The sequence below is a fragment of the Papio anubis genome, chromosome 11, assembly GCF_008728515.1.
Source record: "Papio anubis isolate 15944 chromosome 11, Panubis1.0, whole genome shotgun sequence".
NCBI classification, from domain to species: Eukaryota; Metazoa; Chordata; class Mammalia; order Primates; family Cercopithecidae; genus Papio; species Papio anubis.
The window spans coordinates 65,446,308-65,464,758 of NC_044986.1; the positions used below are offsets into that span (position 1 = coordinate 65,446,308).

At 41.4% G+C, this 18,451-nt stretch overlaps 1 protein-coding gene across 1 annotated transcript in view; it reads left to right on the forward strand.

Moving 5' to 3' along the window:
* KIFBP (kinesin family binding protein) overlaps nt 1–18,451 on the forward strand; it is a 31,071-nt gene that overhangs the window by 6,043 nt on the left and 6,577 nt on the right. The window contains 4 exon segments of the mRNA XM_003903855.5: nt 8,494–8,592; nt 13,380–13,459; nt 14,060–14,243; nt 17,167–17,251. Coding sequence (XP_003903904.2) covers nt 8,494–8,592; nt 13,380–13,459; nt 14,060–14,243; nt 17,167–17,251 — 448 coding nt within the window.

Sequence of the window (18,451 nt, forward strand, 5' to 3'; positions counted from 1 at the left end):
TCTGGTCAAATAAATAGCAGCTTTTCAAAAACAAATTAGCAGGGTGTGGTGGCGTGTAGTTCCAGCTACTCAGGAGGCTGAGGTGGGAGGACTACTTAAGCCTGGGAGATCAAGGCTGCAGTAAACTATCATGGTGTCACTTCACTCCAGCCTGTGTGACAGAGTGAGACCCTGTCTCAGAAAAAAAAAAAAGAATTTGTAGAATGATCCTATTTTTGTATAAGACTATGTATACACATACACATATTTACATTATATATACACATATGATAAAAAGTTTATATATGTGTGAATATATACAAATACATATATACATGTGTGTATATGAAAGAGTTTTGCAAGTATCAGTTCATGAGAATTCATGATATTCTAACTGCTTTGTCTTAATCTGGTGTCTTCTTGGGGAACTATAGAACTTGGCTTTACATTATTTATCAAAAGAGATTGATATTACATTAGATTATCAAAAGAGAATTCTGCCTTCTCTGGGTTCCAGGTGCCTTAGGAATAATTTTTATCTGGTATTCCTTCTGATCCTTGTTATTACCGATATATACTGGCACTACCAGCTTGATTTTAGTAAAATTTCTTGGGAAATTAGTAGATTACTCTCCCCACTCCAGGTTATATATGTATAAGGCATGCTTTTTGTTGTCATTGTTCACAGCTTCGTTGAGTTGCAATTGGCGTATAATAAACTGCACTTTTTTTTTTTTTTGAGTCGGAGTCTCCCTCTGTCACCCAGGCTGGAGTGCAGTGGCAAGATCTTTGCTCACTGCAAGCTCCGCCTCCCAGGTTCACACCATTCTCCTGCCTTAGCCTCCCGAGTAGCTGGGACTACAGGTGCGTGCCACCACGCCCGGCTAATTTTTTGTATTTTTAGTAGAGACGGGGTTTCATCTTGTTAGTCAGGATGGTCTAGATCTCCTGACCTCGTGATCTGCCTGCCTCAGCCTCCCAAAGTGCTGGGATTACAGGCATGAGCCACCGTGCCTGGCTTTTAATTGCACATATTTGTAACGGTACAGTCGGATGAGTTTTGATACATGTGGTTTTTTTGTTTTTGTTTTGTTTTTTTTTTTGTTTTTTTTTTTTTGTTTTTTTTTTTTGAAACGGAGTCTCGCTCTGTCGCTCAGGCTGGAGTGCAGTGGCGCATCTCGGCTTACTGCAAGCTCTGCCTCCTGGGTTCACGCCATTCTCCTGCCTCAGCCTCCTGAGTAGCTGGGACTACAGGCGCCCGCCACCACTAATTTTTTATTTTTTTTTATTTTATTTTTTATTTTTAGTAGAGACAGGGTTTCACTGTGTTAGCCAGGATGGTCTCGATCTCCTGACCTTCGCCGGCCTTGGCCTCCCAAAGTGCTGGGATTACAGGCGTGAGCTACCGCGCCCCGCCTTTTTAGTTTGTTTGTTTGTTTGTTTTTGAGACAGAGTCTCACTTGTTGCCCAGGCTGGAGTGCAGTGGCGCGATCTCGGCTCACTGCAAGCTCCGCCTCCTGGTTTTGCGCCATTCTCCTGCCTCAGCCTCCGGATTAGCTGGCACTACAGGAGCGGGCTAATTTTTTGTATTTTTAGTAGAGACCGGGTTTCACCATGTTAGCCAGGATGGTCTAGATCTCCTGACCTCGTGATCCGCCCGCCTCGGCCTCCCAAAGTGCTGGGATTACAGGCATGAGCCACCGCACCCAGCCTGACATATGTATTTATAGCTGTGAAACAATCACTGCAATCAAGATACGAACATACCTGTTACCACCAAAAGTTTTCTTGTGCTCCTTTGTAGTCCCTCCCTCTCTCCTATATTCTTTTCCTCCCTTCTGCTTGCCCCACCCCTGGATTTTGTAGATTTTTATTTTATTTTAGAGACAGAGTCTTACTGTGTTGCCTAGGCTGGCCTTAAACTCCTGGGACCATGTGAATCTTTCACCTCAGCCTCCTGAGTAGCTGGGACTATGTAGAAATTTATTTTATTTTATTTTTGGAGACAGGGTCTGGCTCTGTCACCCAGGCTGGAGTGTAGCGGCAGGATCTTGGCTCACTGCAACCTCTGCTTCCTGGGCTCAAGCCATCCTCCCAAGTAGCTGGGACTACACAGTCATGCCACCATGCCCAGCTAATTTTTGTATTTTTTGTAGAGGCAGGGTTTTGCCATATTGCCTAGGTGTCAAGTGATCTGCCTGCCTTGGCCTCCCAAAGTGCTAGGATTACAGGTATGCACCACTGTACTCAGCCTATGTAGAATTTTATGTTACTGAAATCATATTGTATATACTCTTGTTTTGGTATACCTTTTTTCCACTCCACATCATTATTTCATTCTGTATCTACTGAGCTGATCATGTCTTTTCATATTCAGTCTGTTAATAGGGTGGATTACATTGATTTTTGTAAATGTTAAACCTTGCATTCCTGGGATAAACTCCATTTGGTCATAATGTATTATCCTTTTTATATATTGTTGAACTGAATTCACTAAAATTTTGTTTAAAATCTTTGCATCTATGTTCGTGAAGGATTTCAGTCTGTAGTTTTCTTGTTATATCTTTGGTTTAATATGGGAAGTGTTCTGTCCTTTTCTCTTTTCTGGAAGTGTTTGTGTAGTGTTGGTGTTAAACTTCATTACATGTTTGACACAATTTACCAGTAATACTTTTTTAGCTGTTTTTATTTTGTATTTTACTTTTCTCCTTACCTAGTTTGATATGATGGCAAGGATATGATATGTGAAAGATGCCAGACCTTCCATTGTAGCTTTTCTACCCTTAGTAGAATTTATATTGCATTTAAAGAATAATTCACATAAAGACTGGGCACAGTGGCTCATGGCTGTAATCCCAGCACTTTGGGAGGCCGAGGCGGGTGGATCACTTAAGGTCGGAGTTTGAGATCCAACATGATGAAACCCCGTCTCTACTTGAAATACAAAAATTAGCCAGGTGTGGTGGTGGGTGCGTTATCACAGCTACTCTTGAGGCTGAGGCACAAGAATCCTTGAACCCGGGAGGCGGAGGTTGCAGTGGGCCGAGATTGTGTCACTGCACTCTAGACTGGGCAACAGAGCAAGACTCTATCTCAAAAAAAAAACAGGTAATAATAATTCAAATAAAATGTCAATAGTGATTATCTCTGTGGAGTCAAACTTAAAAAAAAAAAATCCAAAACACCAAACCTAATTTAATTTTAAAAATAAAGGCAGGCCAGGTGTGGTGACTCACGCCTGGAATCCCAGCACTTTGGGAGGCCGAGGCAGGTGGATCACCTGAGGTCAGGAGTTCGAGACCAGCCTGGCCAAAATGGCAAAACCCCATCTCTACTAAAAATACAAAAATTAGCCGGATGTGATGTTGGGCGCTTGTAATCCCAGCTACTCTGGAGGCTGAGGCAGGAGAATAACTTGAACCCTGCCTCAGGAGGTGGAGGTTGCAGTGAGCCGAGATCGTGCCACTGCACTCCAGCCTGGGCGACAAGAATGAAACACTGTCTCAAAAAAATAAATAGGCTGGGCGCAGTGGCTCACACCTGTGATCCCAGCACTTTGGGAGGCCAAGGCGAGTGGATTGCCTGAGGTTAGCAGTTAGAGACCAGCCTGGCCAACATGGTGAAACCTCCTCTCTACTAAAAATACAAAAATTAGCCAGTCATGGTGGCAGGCGCCTGTAATCCCAGCTACTCAAGAAGCTAAGAGAGGAGAATTGCTTGAAGCCGGGAGGCGGAGGTTGCAGTGAACCGAGATCGCGCCACGGCACTCCAGCCTGGGTGATAGTGAGACTCCATCTCGAAAAATAATAATAATAAATAAATAAATAAATAAAGGCATTCTAGATTCCTTACATGGTCCTTACCTTCAGGACCTTAATAGGTTATGATCCAGAAGAAGAATTTTAGTCATTTTTGGACATACTCTAGGGTCTCTATTTGGTTTTGGATTTGTCACATACCAAGAATTGTTGCTTTCTGTGGCATAGTCTACCCTGGATCTAGCAGGCCAAACACAACCCTGTCCCAAAAATAGAGTGTGACTAACCAGTTTCTGGTACTAGGTGAGTCTCCAGACTACCTAGGTTAGGTGCAGTGTGCTGCAGTGGGGCATGGTGGTGTCATGGTCAAAGGAGTTTCCCAAGCACTTTCTATCATCAAAGGAGAAATAAGTTGAACTAAAGAGTAAGGAAAGCCTGGGCGCAGTGGCTCATGCCTTTAACCCCAGCACTTTGGGAGGCCGAGGCGGGAGGATCACGAGGTCAGGAGATCGAAACCATCCTGGCTAATACAGTGAAACCCCGTCTCAACTGAAAAAAAAAAAACAGAAAAATTAGCTGGGTGTAGTAGCAGGTGCCTGTAGTCCCAGCTACTCAAGAGGCTGAGGCAGGAGAATGGCATGAACCTTGGAGGCGGAGCTTGCAGTGAGACCAGATGGTGCCACTGCACTCCAGCCTGAGCGACAGAGCGAGACTCCGTCTCAGAAAAAAAAAAAGGAAAAGGTGACTTGTAAGTCTAAGATCAGGAAATTACATTCAGTAAGTTATTAGGAAGGCAGAGCCCTTTGTATTAGTCCATTCTCATATTGCTATAAAGAACTACCTGAGACTAGATACTTTATAAAGAAAAGAGGTTTAATTGGCTCACAGTTCCACAGGCTGTACAGGAGGTATAGCTGGGGAGGCCTCAGGAAACTTACAGTCATGGCAAAAGGTGAAGGGGAAGCTCAAACATCCTACATGGCTGGAGCAGGAAGGGGAGAGAGCAAAGGGAAGTGATATACACTTTCAAACAACCAGATCTCTTGAGAACAGCAAGGGGAAATCCACCGCCATGATCCAGTCACCTCCCACCAGGCTTCTCCTCCCAACACTGAAGATCACAGTTCAACATGAGATTTGGATGGGGACACAGAGCCAAACCTTATCACCCTTCAAGTCTCTGTTACTTATGAGGTTTAATAAGGTCATCTATTATGTCAAGCCTCTATTACTTATGTAGTTTAATGAGGTCCTGGAAAGGACCTCATAAGTAACAGAGGAGAGAACTATCCAATCTCACAACATTATCAGTATGACCTATAGTCCTGGATACTGAGGACTGATCAAGTCACGTAAAAAAAAATTATACAATAGATAAATTTTGTGAAGCCAGAAGACCAAAGTGCTATGTTCCAGTGGAATGATCAAGTCACTTTTATTTCGTTTTTCTTCAAATAGAGACAAAGTCTCACTGTGTTGCCCAGGCTGGTCTCGAACTCCTGGGCTAAAGTTTCAGCCTCCCAAAGTGTTGGGATTATAGGCATAAGCCACTGTGCCCAGCCAAAATATTTTTATTTATTTATTTATTTTTGGAGACAGTCTCTCTCTCTGTTGCCCAGGCTGGGTTGCAGTGGCGCAATCTCGGCTCACTGCAACCTCGACCTCCTGGGTTCAAGCGATTCTCCTGCCTCAGCCTCCTGAGTAACTGGGACTACAGACGTGCACCACCACACCTAGCTAATTTTTGTACTCTTAGTAGAGATGGGGTTTCACCATGTTGGTCAGGCTTGTCTTGAACTCCTAACCTGGTGATCTGCCTGCCTCGGCCTCCCAAAGTGCTGGGATTATAGGCGTGAGCCACTGCACCCGGCCCAAAAGATTTTTAAAACAAAATGTGTGATATAGTAATATATATACTTCTTTATTAACATATTATATAATGTATCTAATATCTTTGATGATTTTAAAGTAATGATGAGCATAAATGATATTTTGAGATATCTGCAAACTAGCATAATAGGGTTTTTTTTTTCATTTCTATTGTTCGCAAAGTCCCAGGTCTTATAATACTGCTACATTTTGTTTCCTGTGTTCATAATGAAAAGAAATGCTATATTTTAATAGGAGATTAGTGAAAAGAAATTTGTTTTTTTTTTTCCCTATCCAAATTCGTGGACTCTGAATTCTCTTTATGGATGCCTTGGGGGTCCTTAGACTTCAGGTTAAGAATTTCTGCATTAAAAACTCTGTTTCCTTAACCTGTTCCTTCCCTAGGGGAATGGCAAAAGATGGTAGAAGGCCAGCCTCAGAAGTATCCTTGTGCCTGAAGGACTGACTATTCCAAGGGAAGTGAGGTAGACTAACTCCACTACATATATACTTTTTTTTTTTTTGAGATAGAGTCTCACTCTGCAGCCCAGGCTAGAGTGCAGTGGCATGATCTTGGCTCACTGTAACCTCCACCTCCTGGGTTCAAGCCATTCTTCTGCCTCAGCCTCCCAGGTAGTTGGGATTACAGGCATCTGCCACCACACTTGGCTAATTTTTTTTTTATTATTTTTCAGTAGAGATGGGGTTTCACCATGTTGGCCAGGCTGATCTCAAACTCCTGACCTGAAGTGATCTGCCTACCTTGGCCTCCCAAAGTGCTGGGATTACAGGTGTGAGCCACTGTGCTGGGCCCATATATATAATTTTTTGGTTTTGGTTTTGTTTTTGAGACAGAGTCTTGCTCCATTGCCCAGGCAGGAGTGCAATGGTGCGATCTTGGCTCACTGCAGCCTCTACCTCCCAGGTTGAAGCAGTTCTCATGCCTCAGCCTCCCAAGCAGCTGAGATTACAGGCGCATGCCACCACTCCCGGCTAATTTTTGTGTTTTTAGTAGAGATGGGGTTTCGCCATTTTGGCAAGGCTGGTCTTGAACTTCTCGCCTCAAGTGACCTGCCTACCTCGGCCTCCCAAAGTGCTAGAATTACAGGTATGAGCCACCACACCCAGCCTATTTCTTTTTTTAAAAAAAGTCGGCCGGGCGCGGTGGCTCAAGCCTGTAATCCCAGCACTTTGGGAGGCCGAGACGGGCGGATCACGAGGCCAGGAGATCAAGACCATCCTGGCTAACACGGTGAAACCCCGTCTCTATTAAAAAATACAAAAAATTAGCCGGGCGTGGTGGCGGGCGCCTGTAGTCCCAGCTACTCGGGAGGCTGAGGCAGGAGAATGGCGTGAACCCAGGAGGCGGAGCTTGCAGTGAGCTGAGATCCGGCCACTGCACTCCAGCACTTTGTAACATACTATATAATTTACTAGTAATGCTTTTCCGTGCTAGAATGTAACCACATGAGGGCAGGAATTTCTATCTGTTTTATTCCTTGAAGTGCCCCAAGCACTTAGGGCAGTGCCTGGCATACAGTAATCCATCAATAAAAATTTGATAAATCAATCAATCAACCAATACAAGTACTGTTTGGCCGGGTACGGTGGCTCAAGCCTGTAATCCCAGCACTTTGGGAGGCCGAGATGGGCGGATCACGAGGTCAGGAGATCGAGACCATGCTGGCTAACACGGTGAAACCCCGTCTCTACTAAAAAATACAAAAAATAAGCCTGGCGAGGTGGCGGGCGCCTGTAGTCCCAGCTACTCGGGAGGCTGAGGCAGGAGAATGGCGTGAACCCAGGAGGCGGAGCTTGCAGTGAGCTGAGATCCGGCCACTGCACTCCAGCCTGGGCGACAGAGCGAGACTCCATCTCAAAAAAAAAAAAAAGTCTCTGGAAGAGCATAGTATTTTCAAAGCACTATATGTTTCTGATCCATCTTTGTCTGTTATCTCAGAAATCTCACCATGGCTTAGCTGATTGCCCCTTACTCAAAGGCCCACATCATATTGTTGACCTGCTGGGGCTCGCAGTAATACTTGAAGGCTGGGATGCCAGGAGGATCCATTTCCAACTTACTCACATGGTTGTCGGCAGGATTCAGTTCCTCACAGGCTTTTTGACGGAGGGCCTCAGACTGTTGACCTCTCTCATTTCCTTTCCATATGGGCCTCTCCATAGGGTGGCTCACAACATGGCAGTTGGCTTCTTTAAGAAGGAGCAGTCAATTGGCTGGGCGCAGCGGCTCATGCCTGTAATCCCAGCACTTTGGGAGGCCAAGGCGGGTGGATCACAAGGTCAGGAGATCGAGACCATCCTGGCTAACACGGTGAGGCCCCATCTTCTACTAAAAATACAAAAATTTAGCCGGGTGTGGTGGCGGGCACCTGTAGTCCCAGCTACTGGGGAGGCTGAGGCAGGAGAATGGCAGTAACCTGGGAGGCGGAGCGTGCAGTGAGCCGAGACTGCGCCACTGCACTCCATCCTGGGCAACAGAGTGAGACTCTGTCTCAAAAAAAAAAAAAAAAAAAAAGCAGGCAATAGATAGCACCCAAAATGGAAACCAAGGGTTTTGTTAATTAATCTTGGAAATGACTTTCCATCACTTCTGTGATAGTCTAGTTGTTAGAAGCACATCACTAAAACCAGCCTGTACTCAAGGGGAAGAGATTACATAAGAGCATGAATACCCAGAAGCAGAGATCATTGGGGGTTGATTTTAGCAGCTACCTGCTGCACTACATAAGGTCAATATCATTGTGAATAATTAATTGGTAATCCAACTCCACTATTTGGTTGGTAAGTATTGACTTTAAAACTATGAAATTTACTCTAATTGGAGGTCTTATATCATTGTTTGCTTCTCTTTTTCTTTATTTTCCAGAATAACCTGGGTATCTTGTGGTCTGAAAGAGAAGAAATTGAAACTGCACAGGCTTACCTAGAGTCATCAGAAGCCCTATATACTCAGTATATGAAGGAGGTATGTTACATGTCAGATAATTTTTAAGTTTTGATTGAAACTAGTCAAGAATTGATAGTAAGAATCCCTCATTCGTAATATTTGTGTGACTCTTCACTGTGCCCAGGAACTTCTCTATAGAGCTATCTGGGAAGTCACCTAATAGCTGAAATTATTGCATATTAAAGACTTTAGGGTTTTAAAAAATAATTCTTGGATAGGACATAATGGCAACCTGGTCTAAATACCATTATAAAGGAAATATTATTCTAATGTTATCCTAAAATACTATTTGCATGTTTTTGTATTTATAATTTAAATATTTTATTTTGGTTTTCCATGAAAATAGCATTACTTGAAGGAAACAAGAACTACTTTAACAAAACATCTGAAATCTTTGAAGCAATGGTTCTCAAATGTTAGCACCCATCAAAATCTGGAGAGCTCGTGAAAGCAGAGCAGACTGGGCATCCAGGCTCTGATTTAATAGTTCTGGGGTGGGGTCTAGGAATTTGCTTTTTTTTTTTTTGACATGGAGTCTTGCTCTGTCACCCAGGCTGGAGTGCAGTGGTAGGATCTCGGCTCACTGCAAGCTCTGCCTCCCGGGTTCACGCCATTCTCCTGCCTCAGCCTCCTGAGTAGCTGGGACTACAGGCGCCCGCCACCACGCCCCGCTAATTTTTTGTATTTTTAGTAGAGACGGGTTTTCACCCTGTTAGCCAGGATGGTCGCGATTTCCTGACCTTGTGATCCGCCCACCTCGGCCTCCCAGAGTGCTGGGATTACAGGCATGAGCCACCGCCCCGGCCGGAATTTGCATTTTTAACAAGGTCCTGCCTGGGTGATGTTTATACTGCTGGTCTAAGTACTATACTGTACTTTGAGAACCACTGCTTCAGGGCAATGGTTTTTCAATGGTTTTTTTTTTTTTTAAGCCCGTGAAACCCTTCTGAAAATGCAGCATATAAAAATTGAGTTACTCTGGTTAAGCAGGTTAGAAGGACCCAGAGCCCAATCTACTACGGATTCTTCCTCCTCCCCACTGCAGTAGTACAAAAGAGATGCTGTAGAGCTTCTAGGGCTCTGGGGAGCCAACACTGAAGACTCTCACTTTAGGGTCACAGCCTGCAAAGGTGACAAGCCACTGTGTTACCATCTGTTTCCTTAATAAACTTGTTTTAATATGAAAGGGAAATTATCAGGCACAATATTTTCTTATAGATTACTATTTGTCACAGCTATCTGCTTTAAAAATCCATTAATACGGCTGGGCATGGTGGCTCATGCCTGTAATCCCAGCATTTTGGGAGGCCGAGGCAAGTGGATGACTTGAGGTCAGGAGTTCAAGACCAGCTTGGGCAACATGGTGAAACCCCATCTCTACTAAAAATACAAAATAGCGGGCGTGGTGGCACATTCCTATAGTCCCAGCTACTCCGGAGACTGAGGCAGGAGAATCGCTTGAACCTGAGAGGCAGAGGCTGCGGTGAGCTGAGATCACACCACTGTACTCCGGCCTGGTCGACAGTGAGACCCTGTCTCAAAAAAAAAAAAAAATCCATTAATAAAGTGCTTTTATAACATTAAAAAACTTGAAATAACATTAGATATCACATAAAAGAGACTAAACATACAAAATTATGTTTGCTAAATTCAGGCATCAGAATGCTTAACTACAAAAGAATATAAGAAGCTTGGTATGCCTGTAATCCCAGCACTTTGGGAGGCTGAGTCTGGAGGATCACTTGAGCCCAGAAGTTTGAGACCAGCCTGGGCAGCACAGCAAGGCCTTGTCACTACAGAAAATTAAAAAATTTGCCAGATGTGGTAGCACACACCTGTAGTTTTAACTACTTGGGAGATTGAGGCAGGAGGGTCACCTGAGCCCAGGAGTTTGAGGTTGCAGTGAGCTATCATCGAACCACTGTACTCCAGCCGGGGTGACAGAGTAAGATTCTGTCTTTATTTATTTATTTTTTTCTTTTTGATACGGAGTCTCGCTCGGTTGCCCAGGCTGGAGTGCAGTGGTGTGATCTCGGCTCACTACAACCTCCACCTCCTGAGTTCAAGTAATTCTCCTGCCTCAGCCTCCCAAGTAGTTGGGATTATAGGTGCCCGCCACCATTCCCGGCTAATTTTTTATTTTTTTGGAGACCAGGTTTCACTGTGTTGCCAGGCTGGTCTTGAACTCCTGGACTCAAGTGATCCGCCCACCTCAGTCTCCCAAAGTGCTGGGATTACAGGCATAAGCCACCATGCCCAGCCTCGCACCTTGGCATTTTAACTTTCTTCCTGAAGTACTAACGAGCAGAGTGCCACAAGGCCAAATAGAGATGTTAGTCTCCCCTTTCTTGCTTTTAGGCTCACAGTCTTGTACGTGAAATTGTTAATTTAAAATGTAAAGGCTGAGACCGGGCACGTGGCTCACACCTTTAATCCCAGCACTTTGGGAGGCCGAGGTGGGTGGATTGCTTGACCTAGAAGTTCAAGATTAGCCTGGGCCACACAGTGATACTCTTGTCTCTATAAAAACTAAACAAAAATTAGCTGGGTGTGGTGATGTGTGCTTGTGGTCCCAGCTACTTGGGGGGCTGAGGTGGGAGGATGGCTTGAGTCCAGGAGGTCAAAGCTTCAGTGAGCCAGGATCCTCTGCCACTGCACTCCAGCCCAGGCAACCAAATGAGACCCTGTCTCAAAAATAAATAAAATGTAAAAGCTGAGTGCGGTGACTTGCACTTATAATCCCAGCACTTTGGGAGGCTGAGGTAGGAAGATTGCTTGATGCCAGGAGTTCAAGACCAACATGAGCAACAAAGCAAGAACCCGTCTTTTCAAAGAAAAAAAAAAGTTACTAAGCATCAATAGTATTTCATTAAAAATAGTATTTATATGGAAACATAACACATATAGTGAAATTCCTTGTGCTTAGTTGTACCTCTATTTCAGTTAAAAGAAGATACTGATTTGACTGTTAATATTACTTATGAAGTGTGAAAGCCATAACAGTGAAGTATGTACATAAAATAATATATTGATTAAGTCCCCTCATCTAGACAGGGGTATGCTTGGTAAGCAGCCCTCGGCATTGTTGAGGAGTTCTCTGAAGAATTACTTATCTATTGTGTTTGCCTTGGGCCTTGCTTCCTGTCTTAGTTGTTTTTACTTTCTGTAAATCCTGAGAGCCCAAGTTGTGATGCTTTTAGTGTTCACATCCAGAATGTAAAATCATATTTTTATGGGAAGCATTGTTCCTTTTGGAGTTTAATGAATTCAGTTAAAAGCAAGAGTATGCTTCTAGATGGGACTATCCTCATAGAAGTAGAATGAGGCAGAGGTTAGGTAGTTCTGCTCTTTTGGAAGACGTAAGAGGGGGTTGTAAGTGATTTGTAAATATTAACTCACTTAATCCTCATGAGATAGATACTGTTATTACTCTTATTTTATAGACGAAAAAATAGAAACACAAGAGATCAAGTGACTTGCCCAAGGCAATAAATAATAGAATCTGGTTTTAATGTCCTTGTATTGAAAGCGGGTAATATACTTTTCTTATTTTCTTGAGAAAAAAATATCAGAATAAATATTAAAATCTCTCATTTGATTTTTATTAGTGGCCAGTTTAGAATACTACTACTGTAGAAATATATACATTTTTCTTATTTGTTTTGCTTATGCAAGTTTTTAACAGAGCTCTTTTACCAGACAAAATTGCAATTTGACATACTTAAAGAGGGGTCAGGCACGGTGGCTCACACCTGTAATCCCAGCACTTTGGGAGGCCGAGGCAGGCAGATCAAGAGATCAAGACCATCCTGGCCAACATGGAGAAACCCCGTCTCTACTAAAAATACAAAAATTAGCAGAGGGTGGTGGCACATGTCTGAAATCCCAGCTACTCAGGAGGTTAAGGCAGGAGAATCACTTGAACCTGGGAGGCGGAGGTTGTAGTGAGCCGGGATGGCACCACTGTCCTCCAGCCTGGTGAAAGAGCGAGACTCCATCTCCAAAAAAAGAAAAAAAAAACTTAAAGAGGTTGGGCACAGTGGCTTATGCCTGTAGTTTCAGTACTTTGGGAGGCTGAGGCAGGAGGATCACTGGAGGCTAGGAGTTCAAGACCAGCCTGGGCAACAGAGCAAGACCCCCATCTCTAAATAAATAAATAAGAACTTAAAAAAAGATAAAACAAAATACTTAAAGAATTATATATATCTAAAAGCAAATTGGTGAATTTTTTGCATATTTGCAGTTTAACTGCAACAACAGTAAAATTTTGTCAAATGTGAACTTACAGGGTATCTTTTATTTGTTTGACTCAGATTTTATGGTTAAGAAAATTACTTGTTGAGCCGGGTGCAGTGGCTCACGCCTATAATCCTAGCACTTTGGGAGGCCAAGGCAGGTGGATTGCTTGAGCCCAGGAGTTCAAGACCAGTCTGGGCAACATAGTGAAACCCTGTGTCTACAAAAAAATACAAAAATTAGCCAGGCCTAGTGTTGCACACCTGTAGTTCCAGCTACTCGGGAGGCTGAGGTAGGAGGATTGCTTGAGGTGGGAGGATCGGGAGACGGAGGTTACAGTGAGCCAAGATTGTGCCACTCCAATCCAGCCTGGTGACAGAAACTGTGTCTGAATAAATAAATACAAATTTAAAAAACGGAAAATTACTTCTTGAGTAACATAAAAATGAACTAGGAAAAAATGAAATGTATTTGGCTTGTAAAAGTTGATTTCTCCAGGTCTTCCAGAAGAGGGCACTTGGTGTTTACAGTTTAAAACTTTAAAGAGCTTTTGTTTTTCTTAATTGTAGGTTGGGTGTCCTCCTCTTGATCCTACTGAGCGTTTTCTTCCTGAAGAAGAGAAACTTACTGAACAAGAGAGATCAAAAAGGTGAGTAGGTGTAGAAATCAGCCCTTGCAAATATTTCCGCATAGCATAGATAAGTGATTGTTCAAAAAGGCACTTATAAAGGTTACAGAATGGGGATTCTGACATGAGTAAAACCTCCATTTACCGCTTACGTGTTATGTGACCTTGTTCAAACCTGAGACTCAGTTTCCTTATCTGTCAAATAGATACAATAAACAAATCCAACTCAAAGGGTTGGTGGGAGGATCAAAATAAATATGTGTGAAATTTACTTATAAAACATAAACCATGGGCGGGACACAGTGGCTCACGCCTATAATCCCAGCACTTTGGGAGGCTGAGGCGGGTGGATCGCAAGGTCAGGAGTTCGAGACTGGCCTGACTATTACGGTGACACCCCGTCTCAACCAAAAATACAAAAATTAGCCCGGCACGGTGGCAGGCATCTGTAGTTCCAGCTACTCGAGAGGCTGAGGCAGGAGAATTGCTTGAACCCAGGAGGTGGAGGTTGCAGTGAGAGCACGACACTGTATTCCAGCCTGGGCAACAGAGTGAGACTCTGTCTCAGGAAAAAAAAAAAGTAAACCATTACATAAATATTGGTTTATTTTTTCTTTACAGATTTGAAAAGGTTTATACTCATAACCTATATTACCTAGCTCAAGTCTACCAGCATCTGGAAATGTTTGAGAAGGCTGCTCACTATTGCCATAGTACACTAAAACGCCAGCTTGAGCATAATGCCTACCATCCTATAGAGTGGGCTATCAATGCTGCTACCTTGTCACAGTTTTACATCAATAAGGTAAGCATCTTGAAGTAGTTATCTAACAGAGTACCAATAGTGAGTATAAAAATAGAACCAGTAGTACCTTGAAAATACCATCTTTTAAAAACAGGTAGCTTGTATTTTATGATTTGCAACTGGACCCGAAAATGCAGCTCAGTTTGCCCGTGTACTAAAATTTTGTAGCTTTTTGTTGTATGAATTATTTTAAGTTTTAAAATACCAAGTTTTATCATTGTTTTACATGTTACCTAAGACCAATTCTTTTTTTTAACATAGGCACGCTATCTCAACTCATTTTAGTGAGGTATTACCTTAAATTGCAGATTTTATCTTGTAGATATATCTTTATCTTTATGTAATGGTAATCTCATAACTCTGAGAATTTGACTGAGGAAGTTGACTGTTAAATGTGGGCTTTGATAAAAGCATGTGATGCATTTCAGTTATTTTTCAGAATTAACTCTGTAATAATTTTTTAATGTTGGAAATATGTCTGCTGAGTTCCAAAGTTCTAGGTCTTTATGACATACTTCTTTTGGATTGTTAAACAGGGACAATGTTTTTGAGCTTCTTAATTGTTTATCAGAATTTCTCATAAAAATTTTAAAAAGCATTGCTCACGTCATGTTGATGTACCCTTAATTGACCCATTTATTCCTTTAATCCCTAAGAGTTTTTAATGCTAAAATAATTTTACACTACCTTTTCTAACCAGATTTTCCTATTAATCCTTAATAAGACATCTCGGCAATATAAATTACTTTTATTTATATTTCTAATTCACAAGCCTCTCTGAAATTTTGGTAATTCTCTGCTTATCAGAGTTCCTTCTTTCATCTCTCTGGTAACCTGCTGCCTTATTCTTGGGCCTTTATCCTTTTTGAGCATTTCGTTAGCGTTGGTTCTGTAAATGCGCCCTATGATTAAAGTATTGTCCCACAGAATTTCATTCAGAAAAGCTATTAGCAGGAGAGAAAGGGCTGTGGTGACTGCAGCATCGCTTCTAGGACTTTGGTCTAAGATCAAGTGTGTAAGTAACGCTACTGCATATATCAGAGCATTCAGTTAACTAATTCTCATGAATCCATTTCATTGTCCTCATCCAAAGTGTTATCCAGTGCCTCTGCTTGTGACATCTTTTTTACAGCTGTTGGAGGCCCCTTGTTCATTCTGTTTAGCAACTTTAAAATTATGTATTCACTATGACTTTAATTAATACTTAAAACTCCATGGATATTGGCAGTACTAAGATATCTAGATATTAAAGTGTGATTTAAAATTTAAAGTTGTTAAGCATTACTTATGTGGAGCATGCAGTAATTTTCATGAGACTTCCCACACCCTGCACTTTTATTTTTTGCCAAAATCTTTTTTAAGTTTTTGTTAAAACCAACTAAGTCGTATTGCAAAAAGAGGGATTTGAACCATGTTTTTAAAAATGCAATTGTCATTTATATCATTGTCATCTTCATCTGATTCCAGTGATGAGGTTTTGCTACGTGGTGAATCCCTACCTGGCAGCTGCTAAAGTCCCACATTTACCAGCCACCTAGAGGGCATAAGATACTCACTGTTCTAGCAGCGATTGCTCACAGGGAGCCAATCTGGACAAAGCTAAAATGATGATAATGGTTAAGGGATTGGATTATAGAGAGATAATTAAAGTTTCATTATATAAACTCTAACTTTCTTTTGGCTTTTAAGATTTAACACATTTTTATCTATAGATGTTGCTGGGCCAATACTTGACATGCCCAGCTATTCTCAAGATGGCTTCTGAATTTGCCATAATGGAAAGATACATGTAATGCTGCGATTTTAAAGTTATAGCCAACCATTTAAAGCCTTTCAGGTATTACTATAATTAAGTAGACATTCTATTTAATGAGGGTGGCTTCCAACTAAAAGTTGGACTTTAACTTTGAACTTCTGCTGGGTGGTCCTTTGACTTACATGACAAATACAAAATGTTTCTATTAATAAGGAGATCTTCTCTAATTGTTTGAGAAGTTTGCCATGCCCAGAATTGAATTATGAAGTCTTCAAGAGTGTTGGTAAAGCAGTTCCATAAAGTTCATCTGTAGAAATCTGTTGACTTCAAAATTTGGTGGGAAGCCTTATTGTATGTAAATTTCAAAGATTTTAGAACACAGGAGTCTCTCCTTATCCAAATTTATCCTAATTGCCTATGTATAGTAGGATGTAAAAGGGCTCTATAAACCTAATAAAAGTTAAATCTTCAGACTGGGCAAGGTGGCTTACATTTATAACCCCAGCACTCTGGGAGGCCAAGGTGGGAGCATTGCTTGAGGCCAGGAGTTGGAGACTTGTCTAGGCAACATAGAGGAACCCCAGAATTAGGCTTGGTGGCATGTGCCTATAGTCCAGCTACTCAGGAAGCTAAAGGTGGGAGGATCCCTTACGCCCAGGAGGTTGAGGCTGCAGCGAACTATGATTGTGCCACTGCACTCCAGCCTTGGGCTAGAGTGAGACCCCTATCTCGTAAGGAAAAAAAAAATTCAGTCCTGACACAATGTAAATAGTCTAAGAATTTATTGTGCGTGGGAGTTTGGCTATTTAGACTGAACCTAAAGGGCTTTTTGAGACAGTTTAAGTCTAGGATGACAGCCATTCCTGTATATCTATTGATTAAATAAGGAGAGCTAACTTTCAATTGGCAGTTGTCTTTCAGCCCAAGTGGATTATTATTAAGAGTTTGGGGGCATTAATATTTTAACCATTGAGGTTACATTTTAACCAGATAATATGATAATATATCTTTTATACCTTCTGAATGATCTGCAACTCTATAGGGCCTCCTTTGTAGTATTTTTATCTGATTTTATACCTTTTCCCATATTAAAAGAAATTATGCAAGTATCAGTTGCAAATAAAGCTGTATGATAGTCACATTCACTGTTGTTTATTTCCCCAATAGCTATGCTTTATGGAGGCCAGGCACTGTTTATCAGCTGCTAATGTCATTTTTGGTCAAACTGGAAAGATCTCAGCCACAGAAGACAGTAAGTTTACCTTTGCATGTTTTACATAGCTTTTAAAAAAGTATTTTATTTTGAAATTATTTTAAACTTTTGAAAAGTTGCAAGATCAGAAGAGCTATCATATGCCCTTCTCCTAAATGCACCAATTTTTAGTATTTTCTTCGCTTGGAATCAAATTTTATTTTTCTCTCTGAACCACTAGAGAGGTTACATACATTAGGCTCCTTTACCCTTTCATACTTCAATATATATTTCCTAAGAAGAATATCTTCTTACATAATCATAGATCATTTATCAAATTCAAGAAATGTAACATTGGCTAGGCATGATGGCCCACGCCTGTAATGCTAGATTTTGGGAGGCCAAGATGGGAGGGGCCAGGAGTTCAAGACCAGCCTGATCAACATAGTGAGACCCTACCTCTATGTTTTTAAAGAAATTTAAAAAACAAGAGTAACATTGATACAATTCTTTTGTCTACACTGCATATTTCTGTTTCATCAGTTGTTGCCATAATATTCCTTCTAGCATTTGTTTGCCAGTACTGGATTATACAGTTCAAGATTGCATATTGCATTCAGTTGTCACATCTCTAGGCATTTTTCATCCAGAATTGTTCCTCAGCCTTTCTTTCCCTTTCATCACTTAACATTTTTGAAGAATATAGGCCAGTTATTTCAGAGAATTACTGCCAACTGGGGTTTGTGTGATGTTTCCTTACGCCACCATTCAGATGATATATTTTTGGTTGGAATACTACATGCATAAACGATGTAGCCAAATATCCATCTTTTTAAGTATAGTGTTTCATTTTCTCTTAGAAAATCACAGTTAACATGTATCTTTGAGCCATTTAACAGGTTTTGTAGTAAGTTCATCATTTTCTTTAAAAATAGTTTATTTTGAAAAATAGTTTGATTCTATAACTCACAGTTGAACAGTTTCCAACCTTCTTATGATGTTTTAGATTTTGAAACATCATGTCTTCCTTACAAATGGACATTCTAATTGTGGATCTGAAAAGTGCAGAGACTCTTAAGAGTTAAAGGAATGCACATTATCAAAGTAAATAGTTGCTTTCTCCCCTAATATATTAGCTACATTGAATTAATTATAGATTAGTTGAAGTCTAAGAGGCACTTGTCTCAAAAAATGAACAAAAACTAAATTGCCGAGATATTATTTAATACTATACTTTATTTAAAATAATATCGTGAGATA